Consider the following 19927-nt stretch of genomic DNA (forward strand, 5'->3'; position numbering starts at 1 on the left):
CACACGCACACGCACACGCACACACACACACACACACACACACACACACACACACACACACACACACACACACACACACACACATTCAACTTCAACTTCAAAGAAGGTTATTTTTCCTTTCGGAAGTGGTAAAGACAACAGAACGAGACGAGGACGAGGAAACTACAGATATTGAGGTCGGAAAGAAACCTATTAATTCTTTATACAATTCGGAGACATTGCATCGAGAACTGCCTAGCAGGCAGGCACTCGTTATGTACGCCGGTAGGCTCAGCGGCTGGTGCTCGCTCGGAGCTGAACCCCCGCTGTGGGAGAAGATCCTCTACAGTGGAGGCTAGACACTGACGACGTCACGAAGCAAGGCTCCGCCGTCATATATTATTATTATTGTTTCTTATTATAAGGAGCCCTCCGGAGAGGAGACGTGCCGTAAGAAGAAACTGTATAAACTGAGTCGATACTAATATTGTATTCTCACCCCTCTCCAGGCTGTGAAGGAAAACGCCTGTGAAGCAAGCAAATACTGTATTGGAATATAATTGGCCGAGAAAACCTATGTGGGGTTTTCTCCGGTCTGTTTCTCATGTCTGCATAATGTTATTATTTACTGCTCTTCAATAAATCAGTCGTTTTGAAGTGCTGCAATCCCTTGTCCCGCCTGTTGATGACCTGAGAGCCTTCACAATATATATATATATATAGACATACAGTTACTATATAAAAGATCATAAAAACTACTTTTTGTTCTCCCCGTGTCCCCTAGGGTAGGTACCCTCACATGTTCTCCCCGTGTCCCCTAGGGTAGGTACCCTCACATGTTCTCCCCGTGTCCCCTAGGGTAGGTACCCTCACATGTTCTCCCCGTGTCCCCTAGGGTAGGTACCCTCACATGTTCTCCCCGTGTCCCCTAGGGTAGGTACTCTCACATGTTCTCCCCGTGTCCCCTAGGGTAGGTACCCTCACATGTTCTCCCCGTGTCCCCTAGGGTAGGTACCCTCACATGTTCTCCCCGTGTCCCCTAGGGTAGGTACCCTCACATGTTCTCCCCGTGTCCCCTAGGGTAGGTACCCTCACATGTTCTCCCCGTGTCCCCTAGGGTAGGTACCCTCACATGTTCTCCCCGTGTCCCCTAGGGTAGGTACCCTCACATGTTCTCCCCGTGTCCCCTAGGGTAGGTACCCTCACATGTTCTCCCCGTGTCCCCTAGGGTAGGTACCCTCACATGTTCTCCCCGTGTCCCCTAGGGTAGGTACCCTCACATGTTCTCCCCGTGTCCCCTAGGGTAGGTACCCTCACATGTTCTCCCCGTGTCCCCTAGGGTAGGTACTCTCACATGTTCTCCCCATGTCCCCTAGGGTAGATACCCTCACATGTTCTCCCCGTGTCCCCTAGGGTAGGTACCCTCACATGTTCTCCCCGTGTCCCCTAGGGTAGATACCCTCACATGTTCTCCCCGTGTCCCCTAGGGTAGGTACCCTCACAAAAAACATGCAGTAATCCTGGTCTCTAAACTGCCTCCCCCTGGCCAGCCGGGGCGCCTGATGGAGGGGAAAGGAACTGGTTGGAATAACGTGTTCCTTCCAACCAGGGAAACTCCCCCCTGTCAGGTGTAAAGGAGCAACTTGGACACTCAGGCATGAAGGAAGCATGAGTTCAAGTCCGTTGCTCTCCCCTTGTCCCCCATATATGGGGACTAGGTTGCTCTCCCCTTGTCGCTCATATATGGGGACTAGGTTGGTCTCCCCTTGTCCCCCATATATGGGGACTAGGTTGCTCTCCCCTTGTCCCCCATATATGGGGACTAGGTTGGTCTCCCCTTGTCCCCCATATATGGGGACTAGGTTGGTCTCCCCTTGTCCCCCATATATGGGGACTAGGTTGGTCTCCCCTTGTCCCCCATGTATGGGGACTAGGTTGGTCTCCCCTTGTCCCCCATATATGGGGACTAGGTTGGTCTCCCCATGTCCCCCATATATGGGGACTAGGTTGGTCTCCCCTTGTCCCCCATATATGGGGACTAGGTTGGTCTCCCCTTGTCCCCCATATATGGGGACTAGGTTGCTCTCCCCTTGTCCCCCATATATGCGGACTAGGTTGGTCTCCCCTTGTCCCCCATATATGGGGACTAGGTTGCTCTCCCCTTGTCCCCCATATATGGGGACTAGGTTGCTCTCCCCTTGTCCCCCATATATGGGGACTAGGTTGGTGGAGGGTGTGTAGAGCCCAGGATCACATTAGATGATTGACACAGGGGTGAAAAATGGGTTACAAAATCGTGGGATAAAAAAGTATATATATAGTCCACCTGATGGACACGCACGCACACACACACACACACACACACACACACACACGCACACACACACACACACACACACACACACACACACACACACACACACACACACACACACACACACACACACACACACACACACACACACACACACACACACACACACACACACACACACACACACACACACACACACACACACACACACGCACACACACACAGACCTTCTTTGATGTGCGTTTCCAGGGAGACGGGAGGGGGCGGGTAGACGAAGAATCCCCCAATCAGAGCCCTGCTCATCACCTGTCCGTCATCCAGGCCTTTCACCCATTGGAGGAATGGCTTGATGGGGCGGAGCTTGCGGTAGGGCATCTCTGAGTGTTGGCCTTGAGGGGGAAAAAAAAATAATCACACCCGTGTGAAGTGAGCGGCGCTCTTATCCAGTGTTGTTTTCGTCGACTAAAACTAAGACGAAAAAACGAATGGAAACTAAATTAAAACTATCTATGATGACTAAAACTAAGACTAAATATACTGACAATTTCGTCGACAAATAAAAACTAGACTAAAATGTCAGGAAGGGACTAGTGGACAAGAGTTAACAGTATAAGTCATTTTACACTTGATTGCATGCTGAAAATAGCAGATCTGCTATTGTAGATCTGCTATTTTCAGTGTAAAAACAGTCCTTACGACGGCATCAAGACCCACCAAAATACATTTTAGTCGACTAAATCAACTGTAGTGTCTGAGTTACAGACCCATAAGGGTCCTAGAGAAAATACATCATAAATGAATTGAATACTGAAACCAGATGTAATCATTAAGGAAAGTTTGTAACAATCGCCCTTTACTCATTCAAGGCAAATTACTACTAAGGAAAAATTAAGCAGGATCGTGGGGTTATAGTCAGAATTCTTTATATAGAGATGCTAAGCCATAGCAATTGACATACTCAAAAGTAAACAGTACACTTCATTGATAACGCCTCTCTCTGTCTCTTTCCCTATCAAACAAAATAAACAGGCACACAAACTTAAACCAACAATCAATAATTATTTCCCCAGCCCCCCCCAAAGTCAGCAGAGAATCAAGTCCGCGTTCGTCGTCCCCCTCAAATGAGGCGCGCGCACGCGAATGTACAACTGTTCCAACACAACGAAAAGTTCCTCTGCTCAAAAACGGTCCAACGGAAATACGGAAACGCTCGGGGTAGGCCTACCCCTATATTTATGATCCTTTAAAGAACACTTGTGGAACGGTCTCACCGGTAGCAGCAGCAGCCCTGTTAGCCTCCAAACACCGGCAGGTAATCCTCAATTCCAACGCCGATCCCCGACGGCAGCGGCATACGTGATGCCCAATCCGCTGGGCCCGACTGTTCCTTATAGTTACTGTGGCTGCAGATACGCTCGTTTAAACCAGGGGGGCAGTCAGCCAGATATTTCGTGAAGCCTCATTTGAAATCGGTAGTTCATATAATGGCCTGTTGTGGCGCTGGACCGGACCCAAAAAGCCCCATAGCTCCATAGAGGCCCATGTATTTTGGCCCAACTTCACCTAGACTGTATTACCTTAATAAACATGGTCATGAATACTTTCTTCTTCCAGTCACTAGTTTAAAGTCTCATTTCTAATGTCATAATATTCTTTTTGGAAAATTATGGTCCCATTAATTAAAAAAATGACCATAAAGAAAAAAAACCATCGCGTATGTTCTGAGGGGCGTGGCTACCATTACAGTCTATGATCGAGATTCCCCTCCCACTCGAGTCAAAATAAAAACCAACGGAGAAGAAGGGGGGAAGTCCCGCCTCGTTGTCTGGGCAGCCAATGACCAGCTGGTATACAAAACGGAGCCAGCCAATGGCCAGCTGGTACCAAAGATGGCGACTTACATCAGGAATTAGCATATTATTACAGGCTTCATTTTACGTTCATGTTAGACCCGGGGAACGCTTTGTCCATATTTTTGCAGTCTATGGTTTAAACATTAAATAGCTATTTAATCAATGTAAACGCTTTCTGGCGCCTGGAGCTCCTCCTCCTCTGTGCAGGCCTGCACTCTGTTTGTTGGGAGATCCCCCCTCCCCGTGTGTCACTTCCTCTACTAGTAACCTTGGGTGGTGACAATCAACCAGTCACTGACAGCTGTCAATCACCCCTGCACCAGACCCGTTACCTTTCACATTATGAATAGAAGATAATAATACTTAAATACTCAGCATCACACGTTACATTTCTTTACATAAACGATAACCTGCATAGGTAAAATAAAGCAGAAAAACATTGAAATGTGCTTCGTCACAAGTTTACGCATGGTTACGCAAGTTTACGCATCTACAGGTATGTGGTGTGTGTGTGTGTGTGTGTGCGCGTGTGTGTGTGTGTGTGTGTGTGTGTGTGTGTGTGCGCGTGTGTGTGTGTGTGTGTGTGTGTGTGTGTGTACCTGTTGTGTACACTTGTGTGTTTTCGTTGTTTGTCAGGTAAAAACATCCTGGTCTCCACGACGACGACCTTACGACCTTTAATCTGGTACACACTACCACTGATACTACACACACACACACACGCACACACACACGCATGCACGCACGCACACACACACACACACGCACACACACACACACACACACACACGCATGGACGCACGCATGCACACATGCAAATGCACGCGCACATGCACGCGCACATGCACACGCACACGCACATGCACATGCACATGCACATGCACATGCACATGCACATGCACATGCACATGCACATGCACATGCACATGCACATGCACATGCACATGCACATGCACATGCACAGTAGGGGAGAAAAGATGATTAACATCATAATAATACAAATGAGTGTGTGTGTGTGTGTGTGTGTGTGTGTGTGTGTGTGTGTGTGTGTGTGTGTGTGTGTGTGTGCATGCATGTGTGTGTGTGTGTGTGTGTGTGTGCGTGTGTGTGTGTGCGTGTGTGTGTGTGTGTGTGTGTGTGTGTGTGTGTGTTACATGGGCGGAGCTTCCTGTGGGTCTCAGGCTGTGACGTGGCGAACAGCTTCACCGCCATTGGCTGGTCGCCGGTCCCATCCTCCAATCGCAGCCAGCGATACTCCAGCATGTCGGAACCTACAGTATGTATGGACCAATCGGAAATCAGGATAAGCATCCTGGCGTTGGTAACAACACTCAACAGCCAATCGGCATCTTTGTTATATGACTGTGATCGCCACGGCGACCTCTCACCCTTGCCCCTGATTCGCTCAGCCCGGCCCACGAAGGTCAGCAGGCCGATGACATCACACTGGTCGCCGTGGGGACAGCTCAGCAATTGGCTGCTGTGAAAACAGGAAGTGGATTTCACGTTGTGTCCTTGTATAGAGCGTCGCAGTCAGCCCCGCCCCCTTTCAGAACGACCCAGAGTGGCCCAGGAAATGATTCTCCATTCATTTTCCCCATAGGCTTTTCTTAAAGTATTTATTTAAAGTATTTAACTCGGTTCGTGACAAATCATGACAATGAACACAAATATTTTGGGGCCGATCAAATCATTAGAAAGAAGAAAATAAAGGCAGGAGACAACACTATTAGTTTAGTTTTTTCTTCTTATAAATGATTTGATCGGCCCCAAAACATTGTGTTCATTGTCATGATTTGTCACGATCCGAGTTGGCTTTGTCCGCGGCGTAACCGTCTTTAACCCAGTCAGGCCTGACGTCGAAATATAAAAAAAGTGTCTTTTTAAAATGTCATTTTTTCTGAAAAACCTCATGATTCTATATCAGCTGTTCTCAATATTTCATGTCAAGGACCCCAAACAATGATATGTAAATGGCCTCCGACCCCCATCTGAAAATATGTTGTTCCAGGGACCCCCCCCCCCCAGAAGCAAAGATTTGAGTTAAACACTGAAACTCATGAAAGAATATTCAAAGATTTGAGGCACATTTTCACGATCTTTCAAAAATAGCAGACCTACAAGCTTGTAGATCTGCTATTTTTCAATAGCTAAAGTATAACATAATGCTTAGTTAAAACACCAAAAGGGGTTCCCGCCCAAAATGGTTAAATAAATACTTTAAGAAAAGCCTATGGAGAAAATGAATGGAGAATCATTTCCTGGGCCACTCTGGGTCGTTCTGAAAGAGGGCGGGACTGCGACGCTCTGTCGTTTAACCCATTTAGACCTGAGATCAATTCTACAAAAGAATGTCTTCTAAACCCTGACAGTTCTCTGAAAAAAAAAAACATGTTTCTATGTCAGCGGTTCTCAAACATGTTCACGTCAAGGACCCCCAAAATATATGTAATTGGCCCCCGACCCCCATGTTGTTCCAGGACCCCCCCCCCCCCCCCCCCCCCAGAAGCAAAATGTTCACGATAAAAAAATAGCAGACCTACAAGCTCATTAGTGCGGCACCGAGTGCATTATGTTGTACCTTTAGTTATTGAAAAATAGCAGATCTAGAGCTGGTCACAGAGCTCTCATTGACGCCAGTGTATTTTATATATAAATAGAGCTGGTCACTGAGCTCTCATTGACTCCAGTGTGTTTTATATATAAATAGAGCTGGTCACTGAGCTCTCATTGACTCCAGTGTATTTTATATATAAATAGAACTGGTCACTGAGCTCTCATTGAGTCCAGTGTATTTATATATAAATAGAGCTGGTCACTGAGCTCTCATTGACTCCAGTGTATTTTATATATAAACAGAGCTGGTCACAGAGCTCTCATTGACTCCAGTGTATTTTATATATAAATCGAGCTGGTCACAGAGCTCTCATTGACTCCAGTGTATTTTATATATAAATAGAGCTGGTCACTGAGCTCTCATTGACTCCAGTGTATTTTATATATAAATAGAGCTGGTCACAGAGCTCTCATTGACTCCAGTGTATTTATATATAAATAGAGCTGGTCACTGAGCTCTCATTGACTCCAGTGTATTTTATATATAAATAGAGCTGGTCACTGAGCTCTCATTGACTCCAGTGTATTTTATATATAAATAGAGCTGGTCACAGAGCTCTCATTGACTCCAGTGTATTTTTATATATAAATAGAGCTGGTCACTGAGCTCTCATTGACTCCAGTGTATTTTTATATATAAATAGAGCTGGTCACAGAGCTCTCATTGACTCCAGTGTATTTTATATATAAATAGAGCTGGTCACTGAGCTCTCATTGACTCCAGTGTATTTTATATATAAATAGAGCTGGTCACTGAGCTCTCATTGACTCCAGTGTATTTATATATAAATAGAGCTGGTCACTGAGCTCTCATTGACTCCAGTGTATTTTATATATAAATAGAGCTGGTCACTGAGCTCTCATTGACTCCAGTGTGTTGTTATATATAAATAGAGCTGGTCACTGAGCTCTCATTGAGCTCTCATTGACTCCAGTGTGTTTTATATATAAATAGAGCTGGTCACTGAGCTCTCATTGACTCCAGTGTATTTTATATATAAATAGAGCTGGTCACAGAGCTCTCATTGACTCCAGTGTGTTTTATATATAAATAGAGCTGGTCACAGAGCTCTCATTGACTCCAGTGTGTTTTATATATAAATAGAGCTGGTCACTGAGCTCTCATTGACTCCAGTGTGTGTGTGTGTGTGTGTGTGTGTGTGTGTGCCGTGTGTGTGTGTGTGTGTGTGTGTGTGTGTGTGTGTGTGTGTGTGTGTGTGTGTGTGTGTGTGTGTGTGTGTGTGTGTGTGTGTGTGTGTGTGTGTGTGTTGGTGTGTGTGTGTGTGTGCGCGTGTGTGTGTGTGTGTGTGTTGTACCAGTTGTAGAAGGTGTAGTCCGGTTGGGGGGGGGAGGTGGTTTGGGGAAACCGAGGATTCTGGGAGGATTTTTATACGAGCCGTTGGATTTCTGCTGTTGAGACTTATCTCTGGAGAGAGAGAGAGAGAGAGAGAGAGAGAGAGAGAGAGAGAAGAGAGAGAGAGAGAGAGACATAGGGAGAGACGAGAGAGAGAGAGAGGAGAGAGAGAGAGAGAGGAGAGAGAGAGAGAGAGAGAGAGAGAGAGAGAGAGAGACAGAGAGAGAGACAGAGAGAGAGACAGAGAGAGAGAGAGAGAGAGAGAGAGAGACATAGAGAGGCATTAGAGAGAGACATAGAGAGAGAGATTGAGAGACATAGAGAGAGACATAGAGAGAGAGAGAGAGATAGAGAGACATAGGGAGAGATAGTGAATGTGAATCACATGGTATCCTTTTTAAACAGTCCCTTTCAGCAGGCCAAATGACCACTAATCCCTCTCAAGTTACTACCCCCACCCCCCCCCCCCCCTCTTTAGAACCACCCCCCCCCCTCCTCTTTATTTCATTTGTTTTATAGTTAAACTGCTGCAATTTGTAAAAAATGGCAAAATATGACTCCTAACATCGTTGAAGTGGGACTCATAAAATGTCCCTGGGACTCATTTCTAAAAGACCATCCCTGCAATCCTGGGACTCATTTCTAAAAGACCATCCCTGCATCCCGGGACTCATTTCTAAAAGACCATCCCTGCATCCTGGGACTCATTTCTAAAAGACCATCCCTGCATCCTGGGACTCATTTCTAAAAGACCATCCCTGCATCCTGGGACTCATTTCTAAAAGACCATCCTGCATCCTGGGACTCATTTCTAAAAGACCATCCCTGCATCCTGGGACTCATTTCTAAAAGACCATCCCTGCATCCTGGGACTCATTTCTAAAAGACCATCCCTGCATCCTGGACTCATTTCTAAAAGACCATCCCTGCATCCTGGGACTCATCTCTAAAAGGACCATCCCTGCATCCTGGGACTCATCTCTAAAAGACCATCCCTGCATCCTGGGACTCATCTCTAAAAGACCATCCCTGCATCCTGGGACTCATAAAAGACCATCCCTGCATCCTAGGGACTCATCTCTAAAAGACCATCCCTGCATCCTGGGACTCATCTCTAAAAGACCATCCCTGCATCCTGGGACTCATAAAAGACCATCCCTGCATCCTGGGACTCATCTCTAAAAGACCATCCCTGCATCCTGGGACTCATTTCTAAAAGACCATCCCTGCATCCTGGGACTCATTTCTAAAAGACCATCCCTGCATCCTGGGACTCATTTCTAAAAGACCATCCTGCATCCTGGGACTCATTTCTAAAAAGACCATCCCTGCATCCTGGGACTCATTTTCTAAAAGACCATCCCTGCATATCCTGGGACTCATTTCTAAAAGACCATCCCTGCATCCCGGGACTCATTGCATTGAAAACCTATTTACACACACACACACACACACACACACACACACACACACACACACACACACACACACACACACACACACACACACACACACACACACACACACACACACACACACACACACACACACACACACACACACACACACACACACTATATCCATTGAGATAGGCTGGAGGGAGGAGGGGTGGGAGTGGGGGAGGAAGGGGTGGGGTGTGGAGAACAACATGTTAGAGACTGTGATTGGAGGAGGAGGAGGCGGGGGGTGGAGAACCATTATGTTAGACTGTGATTGGTGGAGATGTTTCTAATGTTCATTCAAAGCAGTTTGGCTGAGTTCACATCAGACTCTCTGCTCTGAGACATTCCTCCTCAACTCCTCCATTTCTGATCCCGTCTGACTGTGGAGCTGAAGATGAACTCTACCGACTCCACCAGGGACATGTCTGCTGAACAGGAGGACCCCAAAGACCCTGGTATGTTATACTCTTTTTTTAACTTAAGTTGTATGAAATACTTGCCAATTTACAATTTAGGCCTTTAGCAGACGCTCTTAATCCAGAGCGACTTACATTAAGCAGGAACAAAAAAGCATGGGAATACATCACATAAAAACATTTATCATGAAACATGCGTAAGCTAAGAAAGTAACAGTGGAATATCTATATAATGAGACTATACATATAAACTATACATCTATACTACTATGCTATACATATCATATGTACTATGACGTGCTATGACTATATACAATGCAATTATTGTGCTGTCTACATAACATGCTATAAGTCTGTATCAAATGCTATCTAAGTCTACATAAATGCTATCTAAGGGGTTAGGGTAAGTGCTATGGGCCATGATGGAGTCTGAAAAGGTGGGTTTTCAGACTACGACTACGTTATTTGTATTGTTGACCTATTTCTAAAATATTAGCGCAACTTTCGTTCTTTTTTTTACCCCTCTATCACACAGAACTATGTTTTTTGTGTCCATATCACTACGCCCAAAAAATAGTTCCGTGTGATAGAGGGGTCAAAGTTGAACGGAAGTCGCGCTAATATTTTAGAAAAAGGTCAACAATACAAATTACGTTAATTTTGGGGATTAATTTACTTTTACTGCTTGGCCCCAGTGCCCCCCCACAAAATGACCGGAACTACTTAATATTCACTAAAACCAGAGCAGAACTCCCACCACGGGACTCAGGCAATCAATTAATACAGTTGCAACCACTATATTAATGGCAAGTATTTCATACGACTTAAGGTCAAAAAATCTCAACTATCCCTTTAACCCATTTTGGCCTGACACTACATTCTACAAAATGTCTTCTAAATCCTGACAGTTTTCTGAAAAAAACATGTCAGTGGTGCTCAACCTTTTTCATGTCAAGGACCCCCAGAATAATCTGAATTTGGCCGCCGACCCCCATCTGAAAATATGTAGTTCCAGGGACCCCCCATCTGAAAATATATTGTTCCAGGGACCCCCCATCTGAAAATATGTTGTTCCAGGGACCCCCCATCTGAAAATATGTTGTTCCAGGGACCCCCCATCTGAAAATATGTTGTTCCAGGGACCCCCCCCATCTGAAAATATGTTGTTCCAGGGACCCCCCATCTGAAAATATGTTGTTCCAGGGACCCCCCATCTGAAAATATGTTGTTCCAGGGACCCCCCATCTGAAAATATGTTGTTCCAGGGACCCCCCATCTGAAAATATGTTGTTCCAGGGACCCCCCATCTGAAAATATGTTGTTCCAGGGACCCCCCATCTGAAAATATGTAGTTCCAGCCAGGTACCCCCCCAGAGGCAAAGATTTGAGTTCAAATCAAAGTTATGCGTCCACATTCTCACGGTTTTCCGAAAATAGCAGACCTACAAGCTGTCGCACTACGAGTCCCTACACTTCCCTAAAACTGTGCTCTACCCTACCCCTTCCAACGTATAGTTCATAAGGTTTTATAGGTTTAACAAACAGCATACAAAATATTAAGCCTTAAATGTCAAATGTTCAAATCATAAACTTGACCTTATTTCAGAGCATTTTATAAAACATACAGGCTTCTCAGTACCCACTCTTCTGGTTTAAATTCACATTTACAGTTATTAAGCCAGTGTGGTTCCCAAAATGGGGTCCGGGGACCCCCAGGGGTCCTTAAGTGAGTTCCAGGGGGTCTCCAGCTAAATGATACTTTGGAACCAAAATGGACCCTTATGGGTTAAAATAACATAGATTTTACAATTTAAATTGGGGGTCCCAGAGGTAGAAATGCCATTCAATGGGGGGTCCGTAGACTAATGCATGACAAACTGGGGGTGTCCTTGAAATTAAACGGGTTGAGAATCACTGCTATAGAGACTTACAAATCTTCTCTTATGGGGGTCCCTGGCATTGTGTTTTCAAGTGGGGGTCCGCAGGCTCATTAGTGTCAATCTGAGGGTCCTTTAGCCCTGGTCCAGTGCTTACAGCGGGGGTCCTTGACATGAAAAAGTTTGGGAACCACTGCTCTAGAGTTGCTTGATGAACAAGGAACTATATTATGTGTCCCTGTCAGGGACAGCCCCCCCTGCTGGGAGCTCTGGAGGTTGCATACTAGAGTGGCCACAGCCCCCCCTGCTGGGAGCTCTGTTAAAGGATCATTAAGAGATTAACAGGCTATTGAATTGGGCCAGCAATTACCATAGTTACCAATTTTGCCATTGTGTCACACACCCTATAGAAATGATACTCAGTATAACACACACACACACACACACACACACGCATGCACGCACGCACACACACACACACACACAGAAGCTATGAGCTCTTGGGATGACTAGTGTTTAGGTAAAATTAGCTTAAATTGTGGCAAATTTGGGAAACTTTGTGGGAGCCAATCAAAGTTGGGGTACCCAGAGGGCCTATTCAGTATTTTAGCTGTGACGTGAGCGCCCCCTCCTGAGATACTTCCGGGTCCTACTTTTGTGTCGCTTTTGTGTCCCCATGGAGTTATACTGTGACGCTCCGTCGGACTAAGTCTGTGACGAAAACAACCACGAAAGTCTCATTTTACCGCTTTCCTCGCAACAACAAAGCTGCTGCTCTCCCAAATCTGGCTGTGACAGGCCGTCTGCCCCACATGGAATACTATCGCCATTTTATTTGATTGTGTCAACTAAATCCTCATTAATGCAAACTAGATTCAACATACTCAAGCCTGCACACATTCTAATATCCCCCGAAATATTTTACCTTCACATCATATATTTTTGTTATCATGGACACTTGTACAAAACATTAATAATTCTACTCGAGTTGGAAGCATTAAGACCCATTTTAACCCTCTATGGCTTCCTTTCTGAAAAATAACGTCAATTTAAAAAGATTCACGCGTTTAGATCTATTTACAATGGGATGCGGACGGGAGCTGGTGCCACTTGGACCCGGACGTAACGTAGCACTACAAAATGACGTCGGACTTAAATACTGAATAGGGCTTTTAAAATGGGCTAATATGAGCTTGTGAGGTGTGTAAATAGGTTGTTTTTTTGTGCTGAATCATTATTTTTCAGTAAAATGACTTCTGGCCATAACATTGGCCATGCCTGCTTGTGTATGTCCCAGACATACTAATCCATTTATGCATTATCTCAATGGATGTCTATGGTGTTTTCTTGTTTTCTTTTTTGTTTGTGTGTTGGTGTGGGGGGGCATATTAAAATACAAAAAGCATTTCATTAATATATCACAAATGCATCTTAATTAATTGAAACTAACTGTTGAAACTGTTGAAGTAGACGGACAATCTTTAAAGGGAAACTTCACCCTTTTTGCAAAAAGATATATGTTAATGATGTTTAGAAGCTTTAGAACACTTTCCTGGGGGTCTTTATGTGTGTAATCTGTGGTTTTAGATATTTTAGATTGTAGCAGTGAGCCCAGTGTCTCTGATGTCATGGACACTGGGCTCACTTCCTTCCTGGACTACATGTTGTCTCAGTAAGACAGCTCTCCCCCCTATACACAAGGAGGAGCAGTGCACCAAAGAATGGTGGGAATTGTAGTCCAGGAAGGTAGTGAGACCAGTGTCCATGACATCAGACACTGTGCTCACTGCTACAATCTAGAATATCTAAAACCACATATTACACACATAAAGACCCCCAGGAAAGTGTTCTAAAGCTTCTAAACGTCATTAACATATATTTTTTTGCAAAAAGGGTGAAGTGTCCCTTTAATGGATTTAACTGATGTATTCTTTTCAGAATCATAAACACTTTATTTTATATAATAATTAACGGTAAAATAAGGGGGAAATGAATGTGCCGAATTTCAGTCCATTAATAAAAATAAATAAACTGAATATGGTTCTATGATATCACAATATTAAAAAAAGATCAACGCATAATAAACTAGAACTGCACTCTGTCGAGTGCATACTTGCTTGTTGCACACTAGTAGGCCATGAATGGCCTACTAGTGCAAATCTCATCCTCTCTGTGAAAGAACGTTTGCAATATTGAATGATTAGGTTTAGGTATTTGCTATACGTACCTTGCTTTTGGAGGAGAAAAAGTAGTATTTTGAAGTATGGTAATGATTACTTATGCCTGTTATGGCAGTGGTGTCAGATTACATACATGTATACATAGGGGCATTACCTTTAGTCCGCCCGACACTGAAACATGTCATCGTTACGTCACCATCGATAACCAATTATACCCTGGCATTGGTACATATCTTCATCACGTCATGGGACACACGCTTGGTAGCATGACGGAAAACATACCTGCACGGTCTGTTTCGTGCCAGCATATGACGTCATATCATAATATGCTGCTAAGGGACATCGTAGCACCTTGCTGATAACATTAGTTGCACACTCTGCTTGCGCAAGTAAAAACTAAGGGGCTAAAACTGAAGTAATAATAATAATAATAATAATAATAATAATAATAATAATAATACATTTTATTTATAACGCACTTTACATTTGAAACAAATCTCAAAGTGCTACAGGCAGAAAAATGTAAGATACGAATAAAAATAAGAATAAAACAGTTAAAAACAGCATACAGGGCAGCTTAAAAGTCTGACTGGGCAAATGCCTTACTGAAGAGAAAGGTCTTTATGAAAGGTCTTTATGCTGTAAAGTATGCTTTTGTAAACAATAAATACAAATATGAATAAACATACAACTATATACTCTTCCAACTCCCTTTCATCTCCCTCACTGCTCGTCATCTAGCTTGTTGTTCTTGCAAAATTTGCCATGGAAGTTACCACAGGCAGAAATGCACTTTGAGATTTGTTTAAAATGTAAAGTACGTTATAAATAAAATGTATTATTATTATAAATGCACTGTGCACTAAAATGCTGTGTGGAGCCCTGGCAAATTAATTCCCCCCTTATTTTACTGTTAATTATTTTTAAGGTGTGACACTAAAGTCTGTGTTATTCTGAAAATAATAAATCGGCTAAAGATTGTTCTTTTGTCCATCTACTTCTCTTTCAACAGTTAGTTTTAATTAAGATGCATTTGTGATGTATTAATGATCTTTATATTTTAATATGCCCCCCATGTTATTACACATGTCAGGGACATACAAAAGCAGCCAATTTTATGGCCAGGGAGTCATTTTTACTGAAAGGAACGGAACGGATTCAGCACCCCCAAAAAACCCTATTTCACCCCTCACAAGCTCATTAGCTCATTTTTAAATGTCCTGCTGTTAGCCTCGGCCCTCTGGGTACCCCAACTTTGATTGGCTCCCACAAAGTATCCCAAGGGAGTTGGCTTGGAACACATGTTTCTGTGATAGTAGACAAATGTATGAACTCTGTGAAGAAAGCTAGTGGTAAGCATTTATTTTCCAGATTTGGCACAACTTAAGCTAATTTGACTTAACTATAGGGTAACAAGAAGACTCACCCCGGTGCGTGCCCGTTTTTCCTCCCGAAATTTTCCCCAGTGAGGGGGATAACTTTGTAATATGCTATTGGCTGTTTGTATTCTTTTTGGAAGAATATAAAAAGATACTCCTGTGGAAAGGCTATACTTATATTGACCCTATAAACAATTTAGTATTATTTAGTGTAAGGTTTTGCCCCCTCAAATGGTACCTCGTCAGATAATCCCCACATATCCTACAACAACTTCTGTGAACAGACTTCACTGTAGTAGCTTTTCATAAAGTATATTTGTACTTAGGCTGTTCTGCTGTCATGAAAGTTTATAGTTAGAGAAATTCAAAATCCAGCCGTCTGCTGTCCAGCCTCTCCCACCCCTCACTGGGGAAAGTTCTGGGAGGAAAACAGAAACGGGGTGAGTCTTCTTGTATTCAACTATAGCACTGGAGTGACCTTCGGTAACTATGCTTTGTCCTTAATAAAATGATAGTAAAACTAGACCTGTGCCTCCACCAGGAGGATAGGAGTGTGTGTGATGCTTGGCACAATGTTTAGGAGTAATATAAACATGTTGTTTTGTTTTTTGCAACAATGTTCTTCATTTTGTTGAGGAAATGCAGAGCCAAATCACTCATAGCATCTCTGAGGATATAATTCTGTGTGAGAGATGTGCAGCATTTTGTACAAAACGGGCTACTCCTGAAAACTTTGGAAGGCAATCTTAGCCAATCAGTGTAGAATCTGAGAAATCCTACAGGCTCGTCTTGATCAAACGACTACAGAGATCATGTTTACCGATTTGCGTGAGATTTGGATTCAATCTGTGCGACTAACATAAACAATGTGGTTTGCAGAAATCGGCCTCATGGTGGCGCTATAACCGGCAGATGTGGAGGGATGCAGGGACAATGTTTTTCCAAGGCCTCTAGGGAGTGTGCATACATACGTTGTATACAGATCGATGCGGTTATAGGTAAAAACAGGAATTGCCCTGTTATAGCGCCACCGTGAGGCTGATTTGGATAAATGAGTGGCATGTCGTCCTCGGCCTAGTGGAAATGTGCATGTATAATTTCACAGAAATTGCACTGCGTTTGTGATTTGTGGCATTTTGTTCGAAACAGACGAATCATGTGAACTTGGAAGACAAGCTTAGCCAATCAGGATGGAAGATGGGAAATGGTTCAGATCCGTGTTGATCACATGACTATGGAGATAGTGTGTGATGTATGGATAAAATGTGTACGAGTTATCTACAGAAATGTGCTTTGCCTAAATCGGCCTCATGGTGGCGCTATAACAGGCCGTTGAGGAATATTTGGGGCAGAGGTTCATCGTTGGCATCCAGGGAGTGTGTGTGCAAAGTGTGGCATGGAACGGTGCCGGAGATTAGCCGGTAACGGACGGACGGACGGACGGACGCACGCATGATGCAAAACATACTCTCTCCCCATGCCTTCGTCCTGGTGGAGGCAATGGAGAGTGTCGCAGTCCCCCCGCCTTTCAGAACAACGAGTGGCCCAGGAAATGAATCCCAATGCATTTTGACCATAGGCATTTCTTAAATTATTAATTTAAAGACCTTTAAAGCGTCGTACGAAGCCAACTCTTGTCGTGACAAATCATGACAACACACACAATATTTTGGACCAAACAAATAATTACAAAGAAGAAAAACAACAAAAAAAGTGTTGTAACCTGCCGTTTTTTTCTACTTTCTAATTCTTTGTTTGGTCCAAAATATTGTGTGTGTATTGTGTATGATTTGTCACGACAAGAGTTGGCTTCGTACAACGCTTAAAAGGTCTTTAAATTAATAATTTAAGAAAGGGACTGCGACGCTCTATAAGGCCATGCCTGGACTTCTAATTGTCTCCACCAGGCCGAAGGCATGGGGACAGAGTATGTTTTGCACTACGTCCGTGTGTGTGTCCGTCAATCTGTTACCAGCTAATCTCCGGCACCGTTAACCCTTGTCGATGCCAAATCTTGCACACACACAACGGTGCCAACGATGAACCTCTACCCCAACTTTTCCACAACGGCCTGCTATAGCGCCACCAGGAGGCCGACTTTTGAAAAACATTTTTTTTAATATTACTCATCCAGAATCTGTCCAAAAATATAACGCAAAAAAATGTGTAACGCAAATCGTTACACACTATCTCTATAGTCATGTGTTCAAGATGGATCTGTCCCATATTTCATATTCCATCCTAATTGGCTAACATTGGCTTTCAAAGTTTGCAGGATTGGCCCGTTTTGAACAAAAAGCCTGAAATCATGAACGCAGCGTGCAATTCACGAGAAATCTTTCACAGACTTTCCTACTATAGGCCGAGGAATTTATCCCACCCTTTTCACATTGGCCTGTTATAGCGCCACCAACAGGTGGAATTTTGCAAAAACACATTTTTGGAACAAAATGCCTGAAATCATCCAATTGCCATCCAAGGCATAAGAAGAAATGGCACCCGTTTCCCATTGGCCTATTATAGCGCCACCAGGAGGCCACAACCTGCCCCGAGGGGCACTTTATCTATTTAATTCCTGCAACAGGTGAAAGTACCTGCTACAGTTGTTAAGGCCACTGTTAGTTAGCTACATGACAGAGATTTGTCGAACATCCACAAAGTGCTTCTACTTCTCTAAAGTCTGTCTGCCTACCAACAATCTTTCCTTTGTATTTGTTTCCATTCCAGAGTCACATCAGCAGTCTGACTGCCCTGACCTACCAGAGGTGAACGAACACAGAAGCTTGGCAAAGAAACAACTCCACTCCTGTGATCAGTGTGGAAAACACTTCACTTACATCTCCAAACTTAAAATACACCAGCGCATTCACACTGGAGAGAAACCCTATGGATGTGATCAGTGTGGACAACACTTCTCTCAATTGTCCTACCTTAAAAAACACCAGAGAATCCACACTGGTGAGAAACCCTATGGATGTGATCAGTGTGGACAACACTTCTCTCAATTGTCCTACCTTAAAAAACACCAGAGAATTCACACTGGAGAGAAACCCTATGGATGTGATCAGTGTGGACAATGCTTCTCTAGAATGGCCAGCCTTGAAATCCACCAGCGCATTCACACTGGAGAGAAACCCTATGGATGTGATCAGTGTGGACAACACTTCTCTTGTTTGGCCAGCCTTAAAAGCCACAAGAGAATTCACACTGGAGAGAAACCCTATGGATGTGATCAGTGTGGACAACACTTCTCTCATAAGCTCACCCTTAAAACACACCAGAGAATTCACACTGGAGAGAAACCCTATGGATGTGATCAGTGTGGACAACACTTCTCTTGTTTGGCCAGCCTTAAAAGCCACAAGAGAATTCACACTGGAGAGAAACCCTATGGATGTGATCAGTGTGGACAACGCTTCTCTCAATTGTCCAACCTTAAACAGCACCAGGAAATCCATACTGGAGAGAAACCCTATGGATGTGATCAGTGTGGACAACACTTCTCTGTAATGTCCAGCCTTAAAAAACACCAGAGAATTCACACTGGAGAGAAACCCTATGGATGTGATCAGTGTGGACAATGCTTCTCTGAAATGTCCAACCTTAAAACACACCAGAGAATTCACACTGGAGAGAAACCCTATGGATGTGATCAGTGTGGACAATGCTTCTCTCAAATGTCCAACCTTAAAAAACACCAGAGAATGCACACTGGAGAGAAACCCTATAGATGTGATCAGTGTGGAAAACGCTTCTCTCTAAAGGCCAACCTTAAAAAACACCAGAGAATTCACACTGGAGAGAAACCCTATGGATGTGATCAGTGCGGAAAACGCTTCTCTGAAATGTCCCACCTTAAAACACACCAGAGAATTCACACTGGAGAGAAACCCTATGGATGTGATCATTGTGGACAACACTTCTCTCAGTTGTATCACCTTAAAACACACCAGCGAATTCACACTGGAGAGAAACCCTATGGATGTGATCAGTGTGGACGACAATTCTCTCTAAAGGCCCACCTTAAAACACACCAGCGTATTCACACTGGAGAGAAACCCTATGGATGTGATCAGTGTGGACAACACTTCTCTGAAATGTCCACCCTTAAAAACCACCAGAGAATTCACACTGGAGAGAAACCCTATGGATGTGATCAGTGTGGACAACACTTCTCTGTAATGTCCCACCTTAAAACACACCAGAGAATTCACACTGGAGAGAAACCCTATGGATGTGATCAGTGTGGACAACACTTCTCTCATAAGCTCACCCTTAAAACACACCAGCGAATTCACACTGGAGAGAAACCCTATGGATGTGATCAGTGTGGAAAACGCTTCTCTCTAATGTCCAGCCTTAAAAACCACCATAGAATCCACACTGGAGAGAAACCCTATGGATGTGATCAGTGCGGAAAACGCTTCTCTGAAATGTCCCACCTTAAAACACACCAGCGTATTCACACTGGAGAGAAACCCTATGGATGTGATCAGTGTGGACAACACTTCTCTGAA

General features: G+C 44.0%; 1 protein-coding gene across 1 annotated transcript in view; it reads right to left on the minus strand.

Moving 5' to 3' along the window:
* The window catches only part of LOC310856066 (RPA-related protein RADX), a gene marked incomplete at its 5' end in the record, with an annotated part of 64043 nt that overhangs the window by 15458 nt on the left and 28658 nt on the right, over positions 1–19927 (minus strand). The window contains 5 exons of the mRNA XM_083761283.1: positions 2521–2682; positions 4746–4850; positions 5301–5417; positions 5535–5592; positions 8079–8188. Coding sequence (XP_083617409.1) covers positions 2521–2682; positions 4746–4850; positions 5301–5417; positions 5535–5592; positions 8079–8188 — 552 coding nt within the window. The remainder of the gene's footprint in view (positions 1–2520; positions 2683–4745; positions 4851–5300; positions 5418–5534; positions 5593–8078; positions 8189–19927) is intronic.

The sequence above is a fragment of the Protomyctophum parallelum genome (genome assembly GCF_964188405.1).
Source record: "Protomyctophum parallelum genome assembly, chromosome: 3".
NCBI lineage: Eukaryota > Metazoa > Chordata > Actinopteri > Myctophiformes > Myctophidae > Protomyctophum > Protomyctophum parallelum.